The sequence below is a fragment of the Melospiza melodia genome, chromosome 5 (assembly GCF_035770615.1).
Source record: "Melospiza melodia melodia isolate bMelMel2 chromosome 5, bMelMel2.pri, whole genome shotgun sequence".
Lineage (NCBI taxonomy): Eukaryota > Metazoa > Chordata > Aves > Passeriformes > Passerellidae > Melospiza > Melospiza melodia.
In genome coordinates this window covers 91,026,821-91,051,215 of record NC_086198.1, presented here as the reverse complement: position 1 = coordinate 91,051,215, position 24,395 = coordinate 91,026,821, and the positions used below count along the sequence as shown (strand labels likewise).

Below are 24,395 nucleotides of genomic sequence, written 5' to 3'. Positions count from 1 at the left end.
TGAAGGGAAGGGAAGGGAAGGGGATTACAGAGGAAAAGGGAAAGGGAAAAGCAAAAAGGAGATTAAAAGAAGGGAGGAAAGGGGAAAGGGAAAGGGAAAAGAAAAGGAAAAGAAGGGAAGGAAGGAAGGAAAATAAAGGGGGGAAAGGGGGGGAAAAAGAGGGAAGAATGGAGAAAAGATGAAGGGAAAAGAGAGAAAAAAGGGGATGGGAAGGGGGAAAAGGGAAGGAAAAAAATCCCCCATCAATGAAACCCCAGAACTCTGAGAGGGAACAGCCCTGACCTCCCCAGGCCCAGCCCAGCCCATCCCAGACAGGGAATTTTGGGAATTCTGGCCCCAGTTGCCAGCCCAGCTGCCAGTGCCGTGTGTGGGGCTGACCTCGTTGCGGGAGCGCAGCACGATGAGGTCGCTGACCTTCCCGAAGGGCTGCACCAACCGCTTGATGTCCTGGTCGGAAAATCCCGAATCCGGCAGCTCCGAGATCTGCAGCACCGTGCCGCAGCTCAGCAGCTCCTCCCGCAGCAGCTGCAGCACAACGGCACCAGAGACTGCCCAACCGTCCCAACAATCCCATGGAACACCCAGAGACTGCCCAACCGTCCCAACAATCCCATGGAACAGCCAGAGAATGCCCAACCGTCCCAACAATCCCATGGAACAGCACCCAGAGAATGCCCAACCGTCCCAACAATCCCAGGGAACAGCACCCACAGCATTCCCAACCGTCCCAACAATCCCATGGAGCACCCAGAGAATTCCCAACCATCCCAACAATCCCATGGAGCACCCAGAGAATTCCCAACCATCCCAACAATCCCATGGAACAGCACCCACAGCATTCCCAAAAAAACCCATGGAACACCCACAGCATTCCCAACCATCCCAAAAAAACCCATGGAACACCCACAGCATTCCCAACCGTCCCAAAAATCCCATGGAACACCCAGAGCTTTCCCAAAAATCCCATGGAACACCCACAGCATTCCCAACCATCCCAAAAATCCCATGGAACAGCACCCACAGCATTCCCAACCGTCCCAAAAATCCCATGGAACACCCACAGCATTCCCAACAATCCCATGGAACAGCACCCACAGCATTCCCAACCATCCCAAAAATCCCACGGAACACCCAGAGCATTCCCAACCATCCCCAATCCCATGGAACACCCAGAGCATTCCCAACAATCCCACAGAACACCCAGAGCATTCCCAACCATCCCATGGAACACCCAGAGCATTCCCAACCATCCCCATGGAACACCCAGAGAATTCCCAACCATCCCAAAAATCCCATGGAACACCCACAGCATTCCCAACAATCCCAACAATCCCATGGAACACCCAGAGAATTCCCAACCATCCCCATGGAACACCCACAGCATTCCCAACAATCCCACAGAACACCCACAGCATTCCCAACAATCCCAACCATCCCATGGAACACCCAGAGCATTCCCAACAATCCCATGGAACACCCAGAACATTCCCAACCATCCCACAGAACACCCAGAGCATTCCCAACCATCCCAAAAATCCCACAGAACACCCAGAGCATTCCCAACAATCCCATGGAACACCCAGAGCATTCCCAACAATCCCATGGAACACCCACAGCATTCCCAACAATCCCATGGAACAGCCACAGCATTCCCAACAATCCCAACAATCCCCATGGAACACCCAGAGCATTCCCAACAATCCCAACCATCCCATGGAACACCCAGAACATTCCCAACAATCCCAACAATCCCACGGAACACCCAGAACATTCCCAACAATCCCAACGATCCCATGGAACACCCAGAGCATTCCCAACAATCCCAACAATCCCCATGGAACACCCAGAGAATTCCCAACCATCCCATGGAACACCCAGAGAATTCCCAACCATCCCATAGAACACCCAGAGCATTCCCAACAATCCCACGGAACACCCAGAACATTCCCAACCATCCCAACGATCCCATGGAACACCCAGAGCATTCCCAACAATCCCACAGAACACCCAGAACATTCCCAACAATCCCACAGAACACCCAGAGAATTCCCAACAATCCCCCAAACCCCAGGAATTCCCAAACTCCAGGAATGCCCCAAACACCCCCCAAACCCCAGAAATCACTCCAAAGTTCCAAACCCCAGGAATTGCCCCAAATCCCACAAATTCCCCAAAACACCCCAAATCCCAGGAATTCCCAAATATTCCCTAAACCCCACAAATTCAAAAAAAAAAAAAACAAAACCATCAAACCCCAGGAATTGCCATAACTCCAGGAGCTGCCCCAAATCCCAGAAATCCCCCAGATCCCATCAATTGCCTCAAATCCCAGAAATTGCTCCAAATTCCCAAAGCCCAGAAATCCCACAAAGCCAGCAAACCCCAGGAATTCCTCCCAAATCTCTGGAATTGCCTCAAAAACCCTCAAACCCCAGAATTTCTCCCAAACCCCAGGAAATCTCCCAAACCCACCAAATCCCATAAATTCCCAAAAAGCACACAACCACAGGAATGCCCCAAACCCCCCAAACTCCAGAAATTCCCAAATATCCCCCCAACCCCAGAAATCCCACAAACACCAGGAAATCCCCAAAACCCCCAAACCCCAGGAACTGCCCCAAACCCCAGGAATTCTCAAATAACCCCCAAACCCCAGGAATTCCCAAACGCCAAGAATCGCCCAAACCCTCAAACCCCAGGAACTGCCCCAAAGCCCAGGAATTGCTCCAAACCCACCAAACCTCAGGAATTCCCAAATACCCCAGGAATTCCCAAACACCCCCAAACCCCAGCAATGCGCCAACCCCCCCAAACCCCAGAAATTCCCAAATATCCCCCCAAACCCCAGAAATCCCACAAACCCCAGGAAAACCCCAAAAGCCCCAAACCCTCCAAAGCCCAGAAATCTCCCAAATCCCAGAAATTGCTCCAAACCTCAGGAATTCCCCCAGGTCCATCAAACCCCACAAATTCTCAAATACCCCCGAAACCCCAGGAATGCCCCAAAACCCCCAAAGCCCAGAAATCTCCCAAATCCCAGGAATTCCCAAATACCCCCAAACCCCAGCAATGCCCCAAACCCCAGGAATTCCCAAATACCCAAGAACTGCCCAAACCCCCAAACCCCAGGAACTGCCCCAAACCCTCCAAATCCAGGAATCTCCCAAATCCCAGAAATTCCCCAAACCTCCCCAAACCTCAGGAATTCCCAAATACCCCAGGAATTCCCAAATACCCCCAAACCCCAGCAATGCACCAACCCCCCCCAAACTTCAGAAATTCCCAAACCCCAAGAATCGCCCAAACCCTCAAACCCCAGGAACTGCCCCAAACCCCAGGAATTCCCCAAACCCCTCCAAAACTCAGGATTTCCCAAATACCCCAGGAATTCCCAAACACCCCCAAACTCCAGCAATGCCCCAAACTCCAGGAATTCTCAAATAACCCCCAAACCGCAGAAATCCCACAAACCCCAGGAATTCCCACAAACCTCAGGAATTCCCAAACCCCCTCACAAACCCCATCACTCCCTCACCCACCCACCCTGTTGTAGGGCTGACTCTTCCCCGCCTCCTCTTCCTCCTCCTCCTCCTCCTCCTGCTGCTGCTGCTCCCGGTCCTTTTTGGGGGTCCCCCCGGTGGCTTCGGGGGCGCCGCTGGGCCCGGCCCCGCCCTCCTTGCGGGGCGTTTTTGGGGTGCCCCGGGAGGGTTTGCGGGGAACCCCCAGGGCTTTCCCGGAGCCCAGGGAATCCTGCAGGGATTTGTGCCTCTGGAACTCGGCCAGGAAGCCCGGGCCCAGTGTGCGCATCACGGCCTCCAGCGCCGCCCGGCGGGCTGTGGGGGAAACGGGAAAAAAATGGGATTTTGGGGATTTTTGGGGAAAAATGAGAAATTTTTAGGGGCTTTTTCAGGGAATTTTGGGGAAAAAAAGGGAATTTTGGAGTGGCCTGAAGCCGGGGCCCAGCGTGCGCATCACGGCCTCCAGCGCCGCCCGGCGGGCTGTGAGGGAAACGGGAAAAAAAAATGGGTTTTTTGAGGAAAAAAATGGGATTTTGGGGATTGTTTTGGGGGAAAAATGGGAATTTTGGGGGATTTTTGGGGAAAAAATCGGGAATTTTGGGGATTTTTTAGGAAAAAATGAGAATTTTTTAGGGGCTTTTTCAAGGAATTTTGGGGAAGAAAAGGGAATTTTGGGGTGGCCTGAACCCCGGGCCCAGCGTGCGCATCACGGCCTCCAGCGCCGCCCGGCGGGCTGTGAGGGAAACGGGGAAAAAAAATGGGTTTTTTGGGGAAAAAAATGGGATTTTGGGGGTTTTTTTGGGAAAAAAAGGGAATTTTGGGAGATTTTTGGGGAAAAAATGAGAATTTTTTAGGGGCTTTTTCAGGGAATTTTGGGGGAAAAAAGGGATTTTGGGGTGGCCTGAACCCCGGGCCCAGCGTGCGCATCATGGCCTCCAGCGCCGCCCGGCGGGCTGTGGGGGAAACGGGAAAAAAAAATGGGTTTTTTGAGGAAAAAAAAAGGGATTTTGGGGATTTTCTGGGGGAAAAATGGGAATTTTGGGGGATTTTTGGGGAAAAAATCGGGAATTTTGGGAGATTTTGGGGAAAAAATGAGAATTTTTTAGGGGCTTTTCCATGGAATTTTGGGGAAAAAAAGGGATTTTTTGGGCGGCCTGAACCCCGGGCCCAGCGTGCGCATCACGGCCTCCAGCGCCGCCCGGCGGGCTGTGAGGGAAACGGGGAAAAAAAATGGGTTTTTTGGGGAAAAAAATGGGATTTTGGGGGTTTTTTTGGGAAAAAAAGGGAATTTTGGGGTGGCCCGGGAGGGTTTGCGGGGAACCCCCAGGGCTTTCCCGGAGCCCAGGGAATCCTGCAGGGATTTGTGCCTCTGGAACTCGGCCAGGAAGCCCGGGCCCAGCGTGCGCATCACGGCCTCCAGCGCCGCCCGGCGGGCTGTGGGGGAAACGGGAAAAAATGGGTTTTTTGGGGAAAAAAATAGGATTTTGGAGATTTTTTTGGGAAAAAAAGGGAATTTTGGGGGAAAAAACCGGGAATTTTGAGGATTTTTTGAGGAAAAATGGGAATTTTGGGAGATTTTTTGGGGAAAAAAAGGGATTTTTGAGGTGGCCTGAACCCCGGGCCCAGCGTGCGCATCACGGCCTCCAGCGCCGCCCGGCGGGCTGTGGGGGAAACGGGAAAAAAAAATGGGTTTTTTGAGGAAAAAAATGGGATTTTGGGGATTGTTTTGGGGGAAAAGGGAATTTTGGGGAAAAAATCGGGAATTTTGGGGATTTTTCTGGGAAAAAATGAGGATTTTTTGAGAAAAAATGAGAATTTTTTAGGGGCTTTTTCAGGGATTTTTGGGGAAAAAATTGGGAATTTTGGGGATTTCTTTGGGAAAAAAAGGGAATTTTGGGGAAAAAATCGGGAATTTGGGGGATTTTTTGGGGAAAAAATCGGGAATTTTGGGAAAAAAATGCACATTTTTTGAGGGAAAAAAGGGAATTTTGGGGGGATGTTTTAGGGAATTTCGGGAAAAAATGGGAATTCTTTTTGGAAAAAATGGGAATATTAGGGGATTTTTTAGGAATTTTGGAGGGAAAAAATGGGGGTTTTGGACAAAAAATGGGAATTTTTGGGGGGATATTTCAGCGAATTTTGGGAAAAAACTGGGTGTCTTTTTGGAAAAATGGGTTTTTTGGGGAAAAAAGGGGATTTTTGGGGATTTTTTTGGGAATTTTGGGAAAAAAATTGGATTTTTTGGGGGTAAAAAATGGGAATTTTGGGGGATTCTTGGGGATTTTGGGGACAAAATGGGAATTATTTGGGGAAAAAATGGCAATTTTTGGGGGCATGATTTAGGGAATTTTGGGAAATTTGGGAATTTTGGAGAAACAACGGGAAGGTTTTGGGGGATTTTTTTGAAAAATGTGGGAATTTTGGGGGGGACTTTTTGGGAATTTGCAGAAAAAAAGGGGATTTTTTTGGGGAAAAAAAGAGGATTTTGGGGCATTTTTGGGGAAAAAATGGGACTTCTTTGGGGGAAGTTTTTGGGAATTTTGGTGGGATTCTTTTGGGGAATTTTGGGGAAAAAAAGTGAAAAATTGGGGGATTTTTGGGGGAAAACATGAGAAGTTCTGGGGGATTTTTAATGGGAATTTTGGGAAAAAAATGGAATTTTGGGGAATTTTTTAGGAAAAAATGGGATCTTTTGGAGATTTTTAAATGGGAATTTTGAGAATAAAATGGGAATTTTGGGGGAATTTTTTGGGATTTTTTTTTAATTCTTTGGGAATTTTTTGGGATTTTCCTGGGAATTCTTTGGGAATTTCCTGCTCCTGTCTGAGCCCGCAGTACTTACAAGCTCGGAGCCTTCCTCTAACTCTGCCTTCCTGCGCTGCTGGGGCTGCTTTAATTAGTCCTTAATTAGTCCTTAATTAGTCCTTAATTAATGCCCGGCTGCTGCGAGGCTGCGGAGAACCCACAGGTCGGTTATTGGCTGGAGCATTCCCAAGGTTTGGAATTTATCCCTAAAAAAATCCTGGGAATCCCAAAATTCCCTTTGGGGTTATACAAAAACATCATGAATCCCACAGAATTCCCAAAATTCCCATCGGGAATCCCATTGAGCAATCCCAAAATTCCAATTAGGGGTGAAAATTTGGGAATCCCATTGAGCAATCCCAAAATTCCCACTGGGAATCCCATTGAGCAAACCCAAAATTCCAATTAGGGGTGAAAATTTGGGAATTCCACTGAGCAATCCCAAAATTCCCACTGGGAATCCCATTGAGCAATCCCAAAATTCCAATTAGGGGTGAAAATTTGGGAATCCCATTGAGCATTCCCAAAATTCCCATCAGGAATCCCACTGAGCAATCCCAAAATTCCAATTAGGGGTGAAAATCTGGGAATCCCAATGAGCAATCCCAAAATTCCAATTAGGGGTGAAAATTTGGGAATTCCACTGAGCAATCCCAAAATTCCCATCGGGAATCCCATTGAGCAATCCCAAAATTCCAATTAGGGGTGAAAATTTGGGAATTCCACTGAGCAATCCCAAAATTCCCATCGGGAATCCCACTGAGCAATCCCAAAATTCCAATTAGGGGTGAAAATTTGGGAATTCCACTGAGCAATCCCAAAATTCCCATCGGGAATCCCACTGAGCAATCCCAAAATTCCAATTAGGGGTGAAAATTTGGGAATCCCATTGAGCAATCCCAAAATTCCAATTAGGGGTGAAAATTTGGGAATCCCATTGAGCAATCCCAAAATTCCCACTGGGAATCCCATTGAGCAAACCCAAAATTCCAATTAGGGGTGAAAATCTGGGAATCCCACTGAGCAATCCCAAAATTCCAATTAGGGGTAAAAAACCATTGTGAATCCCAAAATTCCCATTGGGCATTCGCAAAATTCCCTTTGGGATTATACAAAAACATCATGAATCCCACAGAATTCCCAAAATTCCCTTTGTGGGAGGAGGATAAACTTTGGGAATCCCGCCCTCCCCGGTGTGTGTGCTCTGTGCTCTGTGTGTGTGTGTGCTGTGTGTGTGCCCAGTGTGTGCAGAGACCTTCAGAGGAGCGGCTGGGCCAGCTGTGGGCACGCCCTGAACCCCGTTAATGCCCACCCTGCCCCGGTGTGTGCCCGGTGTGTGCGCCCAGTGTGTGTGTGCCCAGTGTGTGCCCAGTGTGTGCCCGGTGTGTGCAGACCTTCAGAGGAGCGGCTGGGCCGGCTGCGGGCACGCTCTGAACCCCGTTAATCCCTATCCTCCCCCGGTGTGTGCTGTGTGTGTGCCTGCTGTGTGTGTGTGCCCGGTGTGTGTGCCCGCTCTGTGTGTGTGCCCGGTGTGTGTGCCCGCTCTGTGTGTGTGCCCGGTGTGTGTGCCCGCTCTGTGTGTGCCCCCGGTGTGTGCACAGACCTTCCGAGGAGCGGCTGGGCCGGCTGCGGGCACGCTCTGAACCCTGTTAATCCCTATCCTCCCCCGGTGTGTGCTGTGTGTGTGCCTGCTGTGTGTGTGTGCCCGGTGTGTGTGCCCGCTCTGTGTGTGTGCCCGGTGTGTGCCCGGTGTGTGTGCCCCCGGTGTGCACAGACCTTCGGAGGAGCGGCTGGGCCGGCTGCCGCGGGGTCGCTCTGCGCTGTCGGAGCGGCTCCGGTGGGGCCGGGGGCTGCCCCTGGCCAGGCTGCGCGGGCGGGAGCGGGACCGGGAGCGGGAGCGGGGCCGCGGGAGGTGCCGCCCGCCGGGGCTGCGCGAGCGCGGCCGCCGGAGCCTCCCGGGGCTGCGCGAGCGGGAGCGGCGGCGGCGCGAGGAGGAGCCGGGCGGGAGCGGCGGCGGCGGCGGGCGGGAGCGGCGGCGGGACGGGCTGGGCGGGGACAGCGAGCGGCGGCGCGGGGTGCGGTTCTCCTTGCGCTCGGCGCCATGCCTGCGGCGGGACAGAGACAGAGAGAGACCGGGGTGAGAGCGGGGAAAGGGCGATGGGGCTGGGGATACGGGATCGGAGAGATGGCGGTGAGGGACTGTGAGGAAAGGGTGGGGATGGGGATGAGGGAAACGGGATGGGGAAATGGGATTGGGGAAATGGGATTGGGGAAATGGGATGGGGAAAATGGGGATTGGGGAAATGGGAGATTGGGATTGGGGATATGGGATTGGAGAGATGGTGAGGGACTGTGAGGAAAGGGTGGGGATGGGGATAAGGGAAACGGGATGGGGAAAATGGGGCTGGGGAAATGGGATTGGGGAAACGGGATGGGGAAAATGGGGTTGGGGAAATGGGATTGGGGAAATGGGAAATGGGATTGGGGATACGGGATTGGAGAGATGGGGGTGAGGGATTGTGAGGAAAGGGATGGGGATGGGGATAAGGGAAACAGGATGGGGGAAATGGGGGATTGAGGAAATGAGATTTGTGGAAATGGGGATTGGGGAAATGGGGATTTGGAGAAAGGGGAAATGAGAAACAAAATGGGAAAACGCTGGACAGATCTGGCCTGAACTAGAAAAACTGGGGAAAAACTGATGAAACTGAATATGGGAAAAGGGGGATTTGGGAAATGGGGATTTGGGGAAATGGGATTGGGGAAATGGGGATTTGGGGAAATGGGATTGGGGAAATGGGATTGGGGAAATGGGGACTGGGGAAATGGGATTGGGGAAATGGGGATTGGGGAAATGGGATTGGGAAATGGGGGATTTGGGGAAAGGGGGATTTGGGGAAATGGGATTGGGGAAATGGGGATTTGGGGAAAGGGGGATTTGGGGAAATGGGATTGGGGAAATGGGGATTTGGGGAAAGGGGGATTGGGGAAATGGGATTGGGGAAATGGGATTGGGGAAATGGGGATTGGGGGAAGGGGGGGATTGGGAAAATGAGAAACAAAATGGGAAATGCAGGACAAATCTGGACTGAACTAGAAAAACTGGGGAAAAACTGATTAAACTGAATATGGGAAAAGGGGGATTTGGGGAAATGGGGATTGGGGAAAGGGGGATTTGGGGAAAGGGGGATTTGGGGAAATGGGGATTGGTGAAAAGGGGGATTTGGGAAATGAGATTTGGGGAAAGGGGGAATGGGAATATGGGGATTGGGGAAATGGAGATTTGGGGAAATGGGGGAAGTGAGAAACAAAACGGGAAAACACTGAACTAATCTAGAAAAAACAGAAAAACTGGAAAAAAACTGATTAGAAACTGGGAAAAAACTGATTAAAAACTGGGGAAAAACTCCCCAAAGAGATTTGGGGAAAGGGGGGATTTTGGAAAAGGAGGATTTGGGGAAAAGTGGGATTTGGGAAAAAGTGGGATTTGGGAAAAGGGGGAAATTAGATTTGTTTTTTATAAAATTTTATAATAAAAATGTGACCTCGTGGAGAGGGGTTGGAAAGCGCAAACCAGGGAAAAGAAATTGTTAAAATTAATTAATTAATTAATGAGTAATTAGGGGAAGGGATGGAAAGCACAAGGTACCTGCTGGAGGAGTGAGCCTCAGGATTCCACTCGGGATATCTGTCAATGACAAAGGGAAAAAATGTCAATGGAAAAGCCAAAATTCCCAAAAAAAGGGGATTTTTCCAGATAAATATTCCTATTTGGGACCCCAAAAGCACCAAATGTTGATTTCTGCTGGGAATATCCCTGGATGGGGTGGGAGGAACCTCAAATCAAACCATTCTAGGATTGTGGAGCCCCTTGGCTCTGGGAGAGCTGGGAATGTTCTCCTGGAGAAGGGAAAATTCCAGGGAATGCTCAGAGTCCCTGCAGGGGCTCCAGGAGAGCTGGAGAGGGACTGGGGACAAGGCCTGCAGGGACAGGAGCCAGGGAATGGCTCCCACTGGGAAAGGGCAGATTGGGCTGGGATCTTGGCAAGGAACTGCTGGCTGGGCTGGAATTCCCAGGGAATTTCCAGGAATTCCCAAGCCCTGGATCCCTGGCAGTGCCCGAGGCCAGGCTGGACATTGGGGCTTGGATCCATCTGGGATGGTGGGAGCTGTCCCTGCCCATGGATGGGGTGGAATTATTGGGATTTAAGGTCCCTCTCCAGCATTCCATGATCCTCAATGGATCCCCAGTGGATCCCAAACAGATTCCCAGTGAACTCCCAACTGATTGCCCAGTGGATGTCCAATGGGTTCCAGAGTGGATTCCCAATGGATCCCAAATGGATTCCACAATGGGTTCCTAGAGAACACCCAGCTGATTCCCAGTGGATCTCAAAAAGGTCCCCAGTGGGTCCCCAGGTGATTCACAGTGCATTCACAATGGATTCTCAGGGAATTCTCAGTGGATCCCCAAAATATCCCCAGTGGATTCCCAATGGATCCCACAGTGGATCCATTTGGGACACATTGGGAATCATGGAATGCTGGATTCCTAATGTATCCCACAGTGGATTTCCAATGGATTTCAGAGTGGGTTCCCAATGGATTCCCAGTGAATTCCCAGCTGATCCCAAATGGATCCCACAGTGCATTCCCAAAGGATCCCAAATGGATTCCCCAGTGGATCTCAAAAATATCCCTAACAGATCCCCAGTGGAATCCCAATGGATCACAAATTGATTCCCCCAGTGGATCCCAAATGGATTCCACAGTGATTCCCAACACACTCCCAATGGATCCCAAATGGATCCCACAGTGAACTCCAAATTGATCCCAAATGGATTCCACATGGATTCAACAGTGCATTCCAAATGGATCCCAAGTGAATTCCAAATGAACTACCAACAGACTCCTGGCAGATCCCCAATGGATTCCAAATGGATCCCCCAGTGCAATCCCAGTGGATCTCCAACTGATTCCCAGCTGATTCCCACTGGTTCCTCAGTGGATTCCTAATGGATCCCCAATGGATTCCCCCATGGATTCCCAATGGATCCCTAGCAAATCCCCAACTGATTCCCAGTGCATTCCCGATGGATCCTCAGTGGATTCCAAATGGATCCCAAATTGATTCCACAGTCGGTTCCAAATTGATTCCCAGTTGATCCCAAAGCAGATTCCCAATGGAACCCAAATGGATTCAGCAGTGCATTCCCAATGGATGCCCAGTGGGTTCCCTGCAAATCCCCAGTGGATCCCGAGTGAATTCCCAGTGGAGTCCCAATGGACTCCCAAGATTCCTGGGAGATCCCCAGTGGATCCCAAATGGGTCCCCCAGTGACATCCCAGTGGATCTCCAACTGATTCCCAATTGATTCCCAGTGGATCCCCAGTGTGTCCCAGATGGATCCCACAGCAGATTCCCAATGGATCCCACCGTGGACTCCCAACGAATTCCCAGCGGATCTCAAAAGGATCGCCAGTGGATCCCAAAGCAAATTCCAAATTGATTGACATGGGTTCAACAGTGCATTCCCAATGGATCCCTGGCGGATCCCCAACTGCTTCCCACTTGATTCCCGAGTGGATCTCCAATTGATTCCCACTGGGTTTCCAAATTCCCAATGGATCCCCAATTGATCCCCAGCGGATCCCTGGCAGATCCCCAATTGATTCCCAGTGGATCATTAGCAGATCCCCCATTGATTCCCACCGGATCCCTGGCAGATCCCCAATTGATTCCCAGCGGATCTCTGGCAGATCCCCAATTAATTTCCAGTGGATCCTTGGCAGATCCGCAATTGATTACCAGCGGATCCCTGGAAGATCCCCAATTGAGTTCCAGTGGATCCTTAGCAGATCCCCACCAGATCCCCAGTGGATCCCTGGCAGATCCCCAATTGAGACCCAGTGGATCCTTAGCAGATCCCCACCAGATCCCCAGTGGATCCCTGGCAGATTCCCAACTGATTCCTTAGCAGATCCCCATCGGATCCCCAGTGGATCCCTGGCAGATCCCCATCATATCCCCAATTGATTCCTTATCAGATCCCCACCAGATCCCCAGTGGATCCCTGGCAGTTCCCCAATTGATTCCCAGTGGATCCCCATCAGATCCCCATCGGATCCCCAGTGGATCCCTTACTGTTGGCGCAGCCTGCGGCAGCTCTCGAGGTGCTCGGGGTTGTTCTGGTGCAGGATCCAATCCTGGGGGAAAGAGAACATTGGGAAAAGTGGGATCAGGGTGGAAACCCCGGGATTGCCCCGATCCCTCGCGGCTGGGTTTGCACTCTCCAGCCCATCTTTACCTCGGAAAAGCCAAATTCCCATGAAAAGTCAAATTCCCGTGGAATTCAGTAAGGGGTTAAAAGCTGATTATCACTGCTCCAAGCACAAGAGCCTCAATTAAATTGATTAACTCAATCAATTAATTAAACGAAACTATTACATTAATTGATTAAATCAGTTCATTAAATCAATTAATTCATCAGTTAACGAGCGGGATGGCAGCAGCACATGGATCACCAGAGGCTGCTCCAAAATAAATCAGAATTAAAGGGAATGAATCCGTGATTTGCTGTCACATCCGTGAGCAATTCCAGCTCCCTCCAAACGTGGCATCTCCACATCCAACTTCATTCCCAGCCTGGAATTTCTGCGCCTGGGATTCTGGAAATGTTCAGTTCCCATCATGTCACGGCTCAAAGGTCATTGCAGAGCCTCGGGATGTTTTCAACGCTCGTTTATCATTAAAATATCAGATAAAAATAGGATTTAATTCCATGTAAAAATGCCTCAAGTCTGGTTTAACTGGGAATATTGACAGGGAGCTGGGAATAAAAAAAAAGGAGGCAGTTTTCTATGGAGAAAGGAATATTCCTTGGAAAACTCTGGGATTCTTCAAGGTGGAACATCACCAATGATAATTATTAAATATTCTTGGGAAAAAAAATCAACTTCCAGTGGCTCTTACAGTATAAATTCAAATCAAATATGGAATAATTAATATAAAATAATGGATCTGAAGAGTCGGGATGACGGAATAATTCCTATGAGGATAAAGCAGCATTTTCAGCATTCCAAGCTGGTTTTCCCTAATTCCAGACCATCCCTAAGCAATCCCATTCCCAAGGATCCGGATTTTTCCGGGCTTGAATTTAACCAGGATAAAAAAAAAAAAAAATTCTGCTCCTCAAGGAAAACTTGGTGGGAATGAGAAAGGAATTTGACTCCCAGGATTCCAATTCCATGGTTCCAAGGAGGAGTTTTGGCTCCCAAATCCCTCCAGCTGCTGATCCAAGACTTTTGGGAATCTTCTTCTCCTTGCCAGGTCCTCACCAGCCAAAGCCCTCTGGATTTATGGATTTTCCTCCTTTTGGCCTCATTTCTAACTCTTCCCATTCTTTGGGAATATTCTAGTGTCCACAGAACCCAAAACCTGGATTTATGGATTTTCCTCCTTTCTGCCTCATTTCTAACTCTTCCCACTCTTTGGGAATATTCCACTGTTCATAGAATTCAAAACTCTCTGGATTTATGGATTTTCCTCCTTTTGGCCTCATTTCTAACTCTTCCCACTCTTTGGGAATATTCCACTGTCCACAGAATCCAAACCCATCTGGATTTATGGATTTTCCTCCTTTTGGCCTCATTCCTAACTCTTCCCACTCTTTGGGAATATTCCACTGTCCACAGAATCCAAACCCATCTGGATTTATGGATTTTCCTCCTTTTTGCCTCATTTCTAACTCTTCCCCCTCTTTGGGAATATTCCACTGTTCACAGAATTCAAACCCTCTGGATTTATGGATTTTCCGCCTTTCTGCCTCATTTCTAACTCTTCCCATTCTTTGGGAATATTCCACTGTCCACAGAACCCAAAACCCAGATTTATGGATTTTCCTCCTTTTTGCCTCATTCCTAACTCTTCCCACTCTTCAGGAATATTCCACTGCCCATGGAACCATCATGGAATGGTTGGGTTGGAAGGGAACCCAAAGATGACCCCAGGTTGCTCCAAGCCCCATCCAACCTGGATTGGGACATTCCAGGGATGGAGCAGCCACGATTTTTCCTGGGATCCAAAGAAATCCTTCCCCTAAAATTACAGGATCCCTTCCCATAAATCCTGGTGAGAAGAAAAATTCCATCCGAACTCCTCCATTCCCACCTTCCCTAATTCCATCCCAACCTCCTCTCGCTCAGGTATCACCACCAAGAAGTCCTGGAAGCAGAAGGTGGTGGAACAAAGTGTCCAATAAAGGAATTCCGAGTGCAAATCTTCATGGAAAACAGAAAATCCCAAGGATTTCACAAATTCCAGGTCCAAGGAGGCATCTTGGACCAACTTTGAGTAGATTTGGGGAACAAAAGTGGATAAAAATAAGGATAAATCCCATCCCTCGTGCTGGGAATGTTTCAAATCCACTTCATTCCAGATGTGAGGGGACTGAGGATGAAGGAACTGTTATTCCAAGAAATCTGCTCCATCCAAGACGTGAAGTGTTTGGAGAAGGAGGAATCCCACAAATCCCACTTTGTTATTCCTGCAGGGCGCAATTCTGAGCTGAAAAGGAAGCTGTTCCATGGAATATCCATAAAACCCTTCGAGATTTTGAGGATTTGGGAAATTAGAATTGAAAGGGAACAGCAGAGGGTCAGACTCCGCCCATCCCAGAGCAGAATTGGGAATTTTGCCCTAAAAAACATCCAGGACACAAAGATTTTTGGGAATACCTGGCCCAAGCATCGATTTTGGTCTCAAATTCTGATTTTAATGCCCCAAAATCCACCTTGGTGTGGCTGCTCCTCCTCACAGCCAGCCCTGAGGATCCCACAGAAATGTTCCTCAGGATCACAGTCCAACCCCTCACCACGTTCCTTCCTCCCTGAGACCAAAATGAGGCCAAATCTGTCAAATTGCGCTGCTGCCCCAACCCCACCTTCCATGGGCACCTCCACAAATTTTCGCCATTTTTTCCACAAATTCCCAATATTTGTTGGACCTGCCTGCTTCAAATGATCCATTTTCCATAAAAACCTCTGGATGCAGGTGGGAAACACCAAAACGTGTGGCTTCTAAACCAAAAACAAACAAAACCCCCTTGAAATGTATCAGAAATCTGTAAAAATGACATCCAGGGAGATTTTTTTTTTTTTTCCAGGGAAAATTCAGTTCCCAGAGTTTTGGCACAGCCAAGTTGGAGGGATGATGTTGGGATGAATATCCCACATCCAGGTGGGAACTTCTGGATTTCATATTCCAATGGTTGGAATTCTCTTCCCATGGGCAACACAGCATGGTCAGATCCAAAATGAGTCAATTCAAGAGCAGATTTTAAAAATCCATGGAAAAAGCATGAAAAATCCACAAAGAAAACATGGGAAAAAAGGGAGCTCAGGACCAAAAGCCTGAACTCAGAATCCATCACTGGAATTTTGGTTTTAGGGTCTTCAAACGTGGGATACAGAAGGTTTTCCTCATTGGGCACCTCCATCTTCATCCAATGTGAGTTCTGTTATCCCAGAATCCTGGAATGGTTTGGGTTGGAAGGGACCTTAAATCCCAAAAATTCCCGCTCCTGCCATGGGCAGGGACACCTTCCCCAATTCCAGGTGGATCCAAATCCATCCAGCCTGGCCTTGGGCACTGCCAGGGATCCAGGGGCAGCCACAGCAAATCTGGCAATTCCAGCCCAGCCAGCAATTCCTTGCAAGATCCCAGCCCAATCTCCCCTTTCCCAGTGGGAGCCATTCCCTGGCTCCTGTCCCTGCAGGCCTTGTCCCCAGTCCCTCTGCAGCTCTCCTGGAGCCCCTGCAGGGACTCTGAGGATTCCCTGGATTTTTCCCTTCTCCAGGGGAACATTCCCAGCTCTCCCAGCCTGGCTCCAGAGCATCTCCATGGCCTCCTCTGGACTTGCTCCAGCAGCTCCAGGTCCTCCTGGCATTGCCCCAAAGCTGGAGGCAGCTCTGCAGGTGGGGTCCCACCTGGGCAGAACTCCCACCTTTCCTGCTGCCCACGCTGTGGGATCAGCCCAGGACATTTGGAGCTTCCCATCCAGGACACCCCAAGTCCTTCTCCCAGAGCTGCTCCGATCGTTCTCTTCCTATCTTGGATCTGTGCTGGGATTGTCCTGCTCCAGGAGCTCCTGCCCTTGCTGGGCCTCACGAGGTTGGGATGGTCCCACCTCTCCAGGCTGTCCAGGAAAATCCCTCCAGGTGTGATCCCAGGGCAGTTCTTGGTGTCACCTTCACCACGCCAAGGGCAACTGATCCCGGTGTCCTTGTCACCGATGGAGACGTTGAGTGGTGCTGACCCCAACCTCAGGGTGGCTGGTCCTACCTGGGCATGGAGCTGGTGACAACTCCAGGCGCCACCATCCATGAAATCCATTTCTCCAGGCCAAGGGCAGCCATGCCACCTGGGACAGCATCAAATGTCTCAAGTCCTTGGGAATCCCTGGATCTGGTGGCTCCTCCAACATGAGGTCCCATCCAGCTCTCACAGGACAGGGAATGGTTGGGAAGATAAATCTTGAATGTCCAGGTCATCTCCAACCACCCAAAACCGACCAGATCTGCTGAACTGCACAGCTGGAATTGAGAGGAATTCTTCAATCTCTGCAATTCAAGATACACCAGCTGCACATTTCCTCATCGAAATTTTATTTTTGGGATTAAACTCCCAAACTCCCATGGTTGTTCTGCACCAGGGCTGGTCCTGGGAGGTCTCCTGTGTCCCTGGGAGACAAAACACCAAACACTTCCCAAAGGAAGGGAATCCAGGCCAGAGCTGAAGGACAGGGAGCAGGTTTGGGGGGCTGCAGTAGGATCGGGATTCCTGGGAACACATCCCACCCCAGTGCCACCAGGACAAGATCTCACAACCTTTAATCCACCCCAAAACCCTCAGCCAGAGCTGATTTACCAACAGATTTTTAGTGACAACATTTCCCTCCTTAAACGAGCTAAGAATTCCCATCTCAGTTAATTCTCTTTTCCAAAATTGCTTTTTCCCTTTGTTAACATTCCCCACCTTCTTCTTCCTGTTCAATTTCACCCATTTTTATTTATATTCATCCTTCACATCCCACTTCCAGCTGCCCATCTCCCTGGCCCTCAGCACTTCCTGGGGAAAAGGATTTGGGAATTTCTGGGTTTTTCCCTAACAAAGCTGTCCCCATTTTCAGCCAGATTTTTAACTCACAGCAAACAGAGCCTAAAATCTCCAAGATTTTGCCAAATTACAAAAATCCCTCCCCCGCAGCCTCTCCACACTTTGCAGTTCAAACACATTAAATAATTATTAATTAATTACTCTGGGTTTTTATATCACGTTCTCCAATATTTTTGATGGATCAAACCTTGGGCTTTTCCAGGAAAGCCCACAGCTTCCAAAACATTTTTCATCTCCAAATATCCACCACTTTCTCCCTTTATTTTTTCCTTCAAAGCTCAAACTGTGATTTCCTTCAAGGCTGAGAGCCCGGTGGGATGAATGGACGCATTTTCCGTGTCGCCCCGAGCCAGCCTCTGGAATATTCAGCGTTGTCACACAGAGCAGATTTGGAAGATGAAATTTCGGGTTCTAAATGGGCTCTTTTGTTTTCAGGCAGAGTTTGGAGGAGGAGGAGGGGGGAATGAACACACAGACATCTCACCCACCCCCAGACATGATTTGAGTCCCCCACACACGACATTAAAATTTCACTCCGCTGCTCAAGGTTTGTTTTGTTGCTTGAAACCCGCTGCAAAGTCAAAAAAACATTTCAATGCTAAAATAAAAATTAAAATCAACACGTAAAGCAACTCTGAAATGCAACTGGGAGCAGAACACGCCGTTACAATCATTTCTAGCATCATTCCCAACACTCAACCTTGGCGACCAGCATCCCAATCCACAGAATTCCCGGGGCAAACAACCAGCGGCAGGAAAAGGTGCCGAGTACACACGCTTAGGGAATAATCTGGGAAAGCCACTCACCTTCATATGAGTGCATTCAAGGTTACACAGAGAACACAAATGTGGGAATATTCGCGGCGACGTGGCATAGTAGTCGTTCATCATGGACGGGGTGGGCAGGCGTTTGCTCTTCTCGGGGAACACGGGCAGCCAGGACGCCTTCACCACCCCGAACGGGGATTTGATGGGCTCCTGTGCTGGTGAGTGGTAGGGTTTGTGGTACGGTTTGTGTCCCGCCGAGGCCCCGCCGGCGGCGCTGGGCCCAGGATGGGTGTTGGGCCCGGGATGGGTGCTGGGCCTGGGATGGGTGCTGGGGCCGGGATGGGCACTGGGCCCAGGATGGGCGCTGGGGCCGGGATGGGCGCCGGGCCCGGGATGGGCGCTGCCGGCGTCGCGCTGCTTCTGCTCGTGCTGGCTGATGGCGGCCAGGAGCCCGGCCGAGAAGGGCGGCGGCGTCAAGGGCGGCAACACGTGCTGGGTCACGGGCGGCTGGACCAGCGGCGGCATCACCGGGGGCAGCATGGGCTGCGGCAGCGGCGTGGGCAGCAGCGCCGGCAGGATGGGCGGCAGCACCGGCGGCATGGGCGGCTGGGACGCCGGCTTCACCACCGGCAGCACGGTGGGCGTGGCGCTGCACAGCACCGGCACCTTGGCCGGCGGCTCGGCCGGGAAAAACGACGGAGCGGGCGAGGAGTCGGCGGGAAAGGCCGGCAGCTTGATGAGGTCTTCGGCCGGGAACACGGGGTTGCACGGCACGTTGGGCACGTTGGGCACGTTGGGCGGTGGGACGGCCACCGGCACGCTCTGCTCCCGCTGGAATTCTTCCCGGCTCTCCGCGCTCGAGCTTTCGGGATTGAAGACGCGCGCTTCCAGCGGTTCCTCGGGCAGCGCCTCGGGGTTGTAGGTGCGGATCTCCAGCGGGTCCTCGGTGTAGCCGTACTTGCTGGCGTGGCCGTAGTCGATCACTTTGCTCTTGACGGCGGTGCCGCTGCTCTCGCCCACCGGCTCCTCCCCCCGGCTCGGAGCGTGCAAGCCGGGCACGGCGTGGCCCATCTTGCGGATGCGGATCTCCCGCAGGATCCGCGGCATGTTCTCGGGCGTCAGCTGGTCGTCGGGGTAGCGGCTCAGCTCCTCCAGGTCCTCGTTGGACAGCCCGAAGCTCGCTAAAATGCTGGAGGCGCTTTCGGGCGTGTAGCGGTTCTGGGGGTTGGAGTTCTGCTCCAAGACCGGCGCCGGGCCGGGCGGCTTCGGCCCGGCGGTGCCGGCGGGGCAGGGGCCGCCATCCCAGCGAGTGGCACGGGGGTCTCCCTTCTGCTCCTGGTGCAGGCCGGTCTTCTCCTTGACTTTCCTGGGATCGGCCCTGTGCAGCGTGACGCGGACGTTGATCCTCTGCGAACCCGTCCACTCCTGCCCCGAGAATCTCTGGGGCGCTCCTTGGGGCGTCGCGGGCGCGGCTTTCCTGGGAGGCCCCGCCGCGCCGCCGGCCCCGAACGCTGCCGGGGGTTTGGTGCCCGCCGGGTTGGGTCCTCTGGGCCTCGGGGGCAAGGTTCCTCTGGGGCTAAACATTGCGTCTTTCAGCAATGCCTGGCGGACGCCAGCGTGGGGAGGCGCCCGCCCGCCGCCGGCAGCCAAGTGCTGGAGAGCCAAGTGGGTCTTAATTTGGGCAAGCTGAAAAGGAGGAGGGCCCAACACAAGGGGGCTGGCAAGGCCAAGGTTCAGGGAATTCACAAGTGGTGCGAAACTTTCCAAGAACAACACAAAGCTGCAAGTTAAAAGACAAGGGTTAGATGGGTCATCTTTGGCATCTGCTCACAGCGGCTTCTAGGACGGGGAGAAAAGCAACCCGAGGCACGGAAGCGGGATTTGCACCACAGTTTAAAGCACTCAAAATTCACAAAAATATAATTTTCTTTCACTGGTTAAAATCTTAAATATAGAGAACAGGTGATTAATCAATTAAACAGCTGATTAACAAGCTTAACCCAACAAATTGGATCTCACAGGGAACACAACCGGTGGTGACACTTGCAACAGCATCGCTTAGAACCTGGCATTTCACTTCTTTGTGACAACAGAATTTGGGTTTAATTACAATTAATAATTTCAGGAGCAGTAAGGAAAAGCGTGAAACCCCCCTGTCGGGAGGGTGACGAGGGATGAGCTGGAAGTGGAACCACTGAGGTGGAGAACTCCAACCAGTTCCAGCTGGGTGGAGCTGAGCCGAGGCCGGAGCAGTTTCCAGGAGGACACTCCCATGAGCGCTCTCATGGGCGAAGAGCAAACCCTGCAAGAATTCACAGGGTGGGATGAGGCTGCAATTCTGTGGGTAGAAAATATCCAATCTCTCCAAGAGCTTAAATAGAAAGGGTTTGAAACAGAGAGAAGTAAAACCGTACAGGAACAACAACAAAAAAATCTCCACACAAAAAGCACCGTGATCGATGGATGTGGGGCTTGGTTTGGGTGAAATCACTGAGAATTTGGTGCTGCGGGGTGGGAAAAGAAGGTACAAATACAGGGAGAGGAAAATGAAACACGACAGAGTTCTGGAGAGAGAATCACACAAGGCTTTGGGCTGGAAGGGACCTTAAAGCCCATCCCACTCCACCTCCTGCCATTCCCATTCCCACACCTCCCGTTATCCCAGAGTGCCCCAAGCCCTGTCCAAGCAGGTCAGGGATGGAGACTGAGATCAGTGAAACATCAAAGAGCAGCAAAGTCCCTGTGCAGCTCCTCGGGGACCGAGCGAGGACAGCGGCAATTCTGGATTTAGGGCGAAGACAAAGCAGCAGCCACAACATCAGCACGTCCCCAGCTCCATCCCCGTTCCCAACCCCGAACGCGGGACTGCCAGAGCAACACTGCAAAAACTCCCAACCCCGTCCCAGCCCAAACCAGGAAAACTCCAAACCCAGGAATTCCTCATTTCCCCCTTGTCCATCTCTTGTCTCCTGGAAATGAACTCTTCTTGCAGCTTTTCCAGGAGTTTTCCCGGCCGTTCTCGGAGCTCCGCACTGAGTTCCTGCAGCACCAAGGTTCTCGTCTCTCCGATGCCGTCACGGGGTTTTGTTTCCCAAGCTCGTGGAAGTTGACTCCAGCTGGAAGTTTTTCCACGAGCAGAGGTTCACACTGAGATCACAGCTCAAGGAATAAACCTTACAGGGAATGACCAAACACAGGTGCAGGACAGCAGGATTTTCCAGCACAACTCCCGGAGTTTGTTCCCATCTGGGTGTGAGGTTTTTTGAGGAATTATTTCATTTGAACCAAGTACAAACTGTTCAGGCTCAGGAGAAATGTGAATCCTATTAATCCTCGCCAAGCAAACAATAACCAGATTCCCACCAGACAGCATTCCCAAAATTCCAGCCTCTCACCCAATATTCCTCCTCCCTTCATAAATTAAATCGGATTTCAACAGGAGCTGCGTGTGAAGCCAAGTTTGTTCCAGAGGGCTTCCAAACGAATGTGAACCAACATTCCCCGAGCCACCTCCTGCCTTTCTGATTGCGTTTTCTCCCAATTCCCAGCACTGGAGGCCAAAAATTCCCTCTGAGCCCATCCCTGTGGGAAGCACTTGGAGAAGGAACGCTGTCAAAGCCACCCACCACCAGGACAACCACGAATGGGTCAGCAGAGCAAATCTGAAACACCACCAACCTTAATTCCATGGATCAGGAATCTCCCAAAGGAGGAAAAAAACACAGAATTCCCACAGGATGGGTTTTTACCTCTCCAGGTTATTTCCAGGTGCTGCATCTCACACGGACAGCTGGGAGCAGGGAAGCTCCCACAGCAGGATCAGGGATAACAACTCACCTCTGACACCTCAGGGATGGAATCCAGGTTGGGAAAGACTTGGAGCAACCTGGTTTATGGAAAATATCCCCATCCGTGGCAGGGGGTGCCATTGGATGGGGTTTGAGGTCCCTTCCCACCCAAACTAGTCCGGGATTCTAGGAAGGGCTGCGGACAAGGAGCTCCTGAGTGACCTTTCCAAAGGAAATGCTGGAAATGCTCCTAAGGAAATGCCAAGATGGAGGAAACAATGGTCTGGAGATATCAGGAAGAGCTTCACCTTCCTCCTCCAGGCAGCTTTGTTTGGGAAGTGTCGGAGCCTCGGAGGTGCCGCTGCTGGGACAGGGACACCACAGCAGGGACCGAGCTCTGAGCTGAGGCTGTGGCGACACTGAGTGGAAATCATGGAATGGTTTGGGTGGGAAAAGAGCTTAAATCCCATCCAATCCCATCCCCAGAGCAGGGACACTTCCACTATCCCAGGCCCCAGTGTCCAACCTGGCCTTGGGCACTGCCAGGGATCCAGGGGCAGCCCCAGCAAATCTGGCAATTCCAGCCCAGCCCCTGCCCACCCTCCCAGCCAGCAATTCCTTGCCAAGATCCCAGCCCAATCTCCCCTTTCCCAGTGGGAGCCATTCCCCGGCTCCTGTCCCTGCAGGCCTTGTCCCCAGTCCCTCTCCAGCTCTCCTGGAGCCCCTCCAGGCACTCTGAGCATTCCCTGGATTTTCCCTTCTCCAGGGGAACATTCCCAGCTCTCCCAGCCTGGCTCCGTCTCCGTGGCCTCCTCTGGACTCCCATCCTTGTCTCTGTGTCCTGTCTCTCCACCCCTCATGTCCCAAGTCCCTCTCCAGCTCCCCTTTAGGCTCTGAGCTCTCCCTGGAGCTTTCCCTTCTCCAGGAGAACATTCCCAGCTGACCCCTGGGAAGGGCAATCCCAGAACATCAGAGCACAACACAAAAGCTGAACGACACCTTCCTTGCTTTCCCCTCAACTTCCCGCCTCCATTTTTCCAGGCCTCCCAATGCAGATGGAGAAACAGAAAGTTCTGGATTTTAAACTCTCCCTGGTGTTTGCAGAGCCTGGATTAGAGCACAGAGCAGGAATTCCTGCATGGAGGGAAAGGACAAGGAACCTGCACCAGCACAGAAGCCTGGGATTATCCTGGCTGGAAAACACCTCTGGGATCATCCGGTGCAAGCTGTGCCCACTGCCCACCTTGGCACTGAGTGCCACAACCAGGACCACCAGGGATGGGCACTCCAAAGCTCCCTGGGCACCTCCAAGGCCTGAGCACCCTTTCCACGAGGAAATTCCACCCTGAGCCTCCCCTGACCCAGCCTGAGGCCGTTCCCTCTTATCCCATCATTCCCTGGGATCAGATCCCACCTCCCCCTCCCTGTCAGGGATTTGTGGAGAGCCACAAGGTCCCTCTGGAGCCTCCTTTCCTCCAGGAGCCCCGGGAGGAGGCAGAAGAGGATTTCTCCTGTTCCACAGAAGGTTCATCCAAAAGGAAATTCCAAAATGAGGATTTCCTGATTTGTCCCTATAAATAGCATGGAATTTTCTGGCTCTGTGCTAACTCCAGAGCACAGAAACAAAGCTGGGACCAAAGCCACGCCTGGGAAGCTGCTGTGCCCTTCCAAGAGCTTTTCCAGAACTGACCCCACAGATCTCACCAAGTCCACTCCCAAGACCTGGATCTCCTTTGCAAATCCCCTGCTCTTCCTTTGTTTGATGGCAAAATCTTGGAATGTTCTGGAAGAACCTGGATTTTCCTCCTCTTTCCTGTGCTGCCCATCCAGAGGGTGCCATGGTCCTTCCCTCTGGAGAATTCCTCACCCACAGCAGCCCAGATGTTCTCTCATCGAGGTCAGGACTTGGGCAAGGCATTCCCAGCCCTTTTCCCACAGCTGGGAATTCCTTCCCGTGATTCTGGATATTTCACAACCCTCTGGATCTCTGGGATTGTCATCTCCAGACCTCCCCTTGCCAGCACAACCCCACCTCGAGGGGACATCCCAGTTCCAGCAGGAGCTCCTGGAGTTTCTGGGTTATCCGTGGTGTCCATCCTCATTATCCCTCTATCCTGGGATCTTCCAGCTCCTCCCAAATCCAGCAGAGCACGACAGATCCAGGAGGGCTGGCATGCCAGGTTCTCCCATCCATGGTGGGCTGGCATTCCAGGTTCTCCCATCCATGGTGGGCTGGCATTCCAGGTTCTCCCATCCATGGTGGGCTGGCATTCCAGGTGGGCTGGCATTCCAGGTTGTGCCATTCCAGGTTCTCCCATCCATGGTGGGCTGGCATTCCAG

At 51.5% G+C, this 24,395-nt stretch overlaps 1 protein-coding gene across 1 annotated transcript in view; it reads right to left on the bottom strand.

Annotated features, from left to right (window-relative positions):
* ZNF638 (zinc finger protein 638) overlaps nucleotides 1-24,015 on the bottom strand; it is a 37,962-nt gene extending 13,947 nt beyond the window's left edge. The window contains exons 1-8 of the mRNA XM_063158110.1: nucleotides 23,760-24,015; nucleotides 18,307-20,047; nucleotides 12,469-12,530; nucleotides 9,973-10,011; nucleotides 8,100-8,428; nucleotides 5,134-5,179; nucleotides 3,544-3,841; nucleotides 379-525 (exon numbers count right to left, since the gene is read on the bottom strand). Coding sequence (XP_063014180.1) covers nucleotides 379-525; nucleotides 3,544-3,841; nucleotides 5,134-5,179; nucleotides 8,100-8,428; nucleotides 9,973-10,011; nucleotides 12,469-12,530; nucleotides 18,307-20,047; nucleotides 23,760-23,881 — 2,784 coding nt within the window. The 5' untranslated portion in view covers nucleotides 23,882-24,015. The remainder of the gene's footprint in view (nucleotides 1-378; nucleotides 526-3,543; nucleotides 3,842-5,133; nucleotides 5,180-8,099; nucleotides 8,429-9,972; nucleotides 10,012-12,468; nucleotides 12,531-18,306; nucleotides 20,048-23,759) is intronic.
* Between the last annotated feature and the right edge of the window lie 380 nt (nucleotides 24,016-24,395).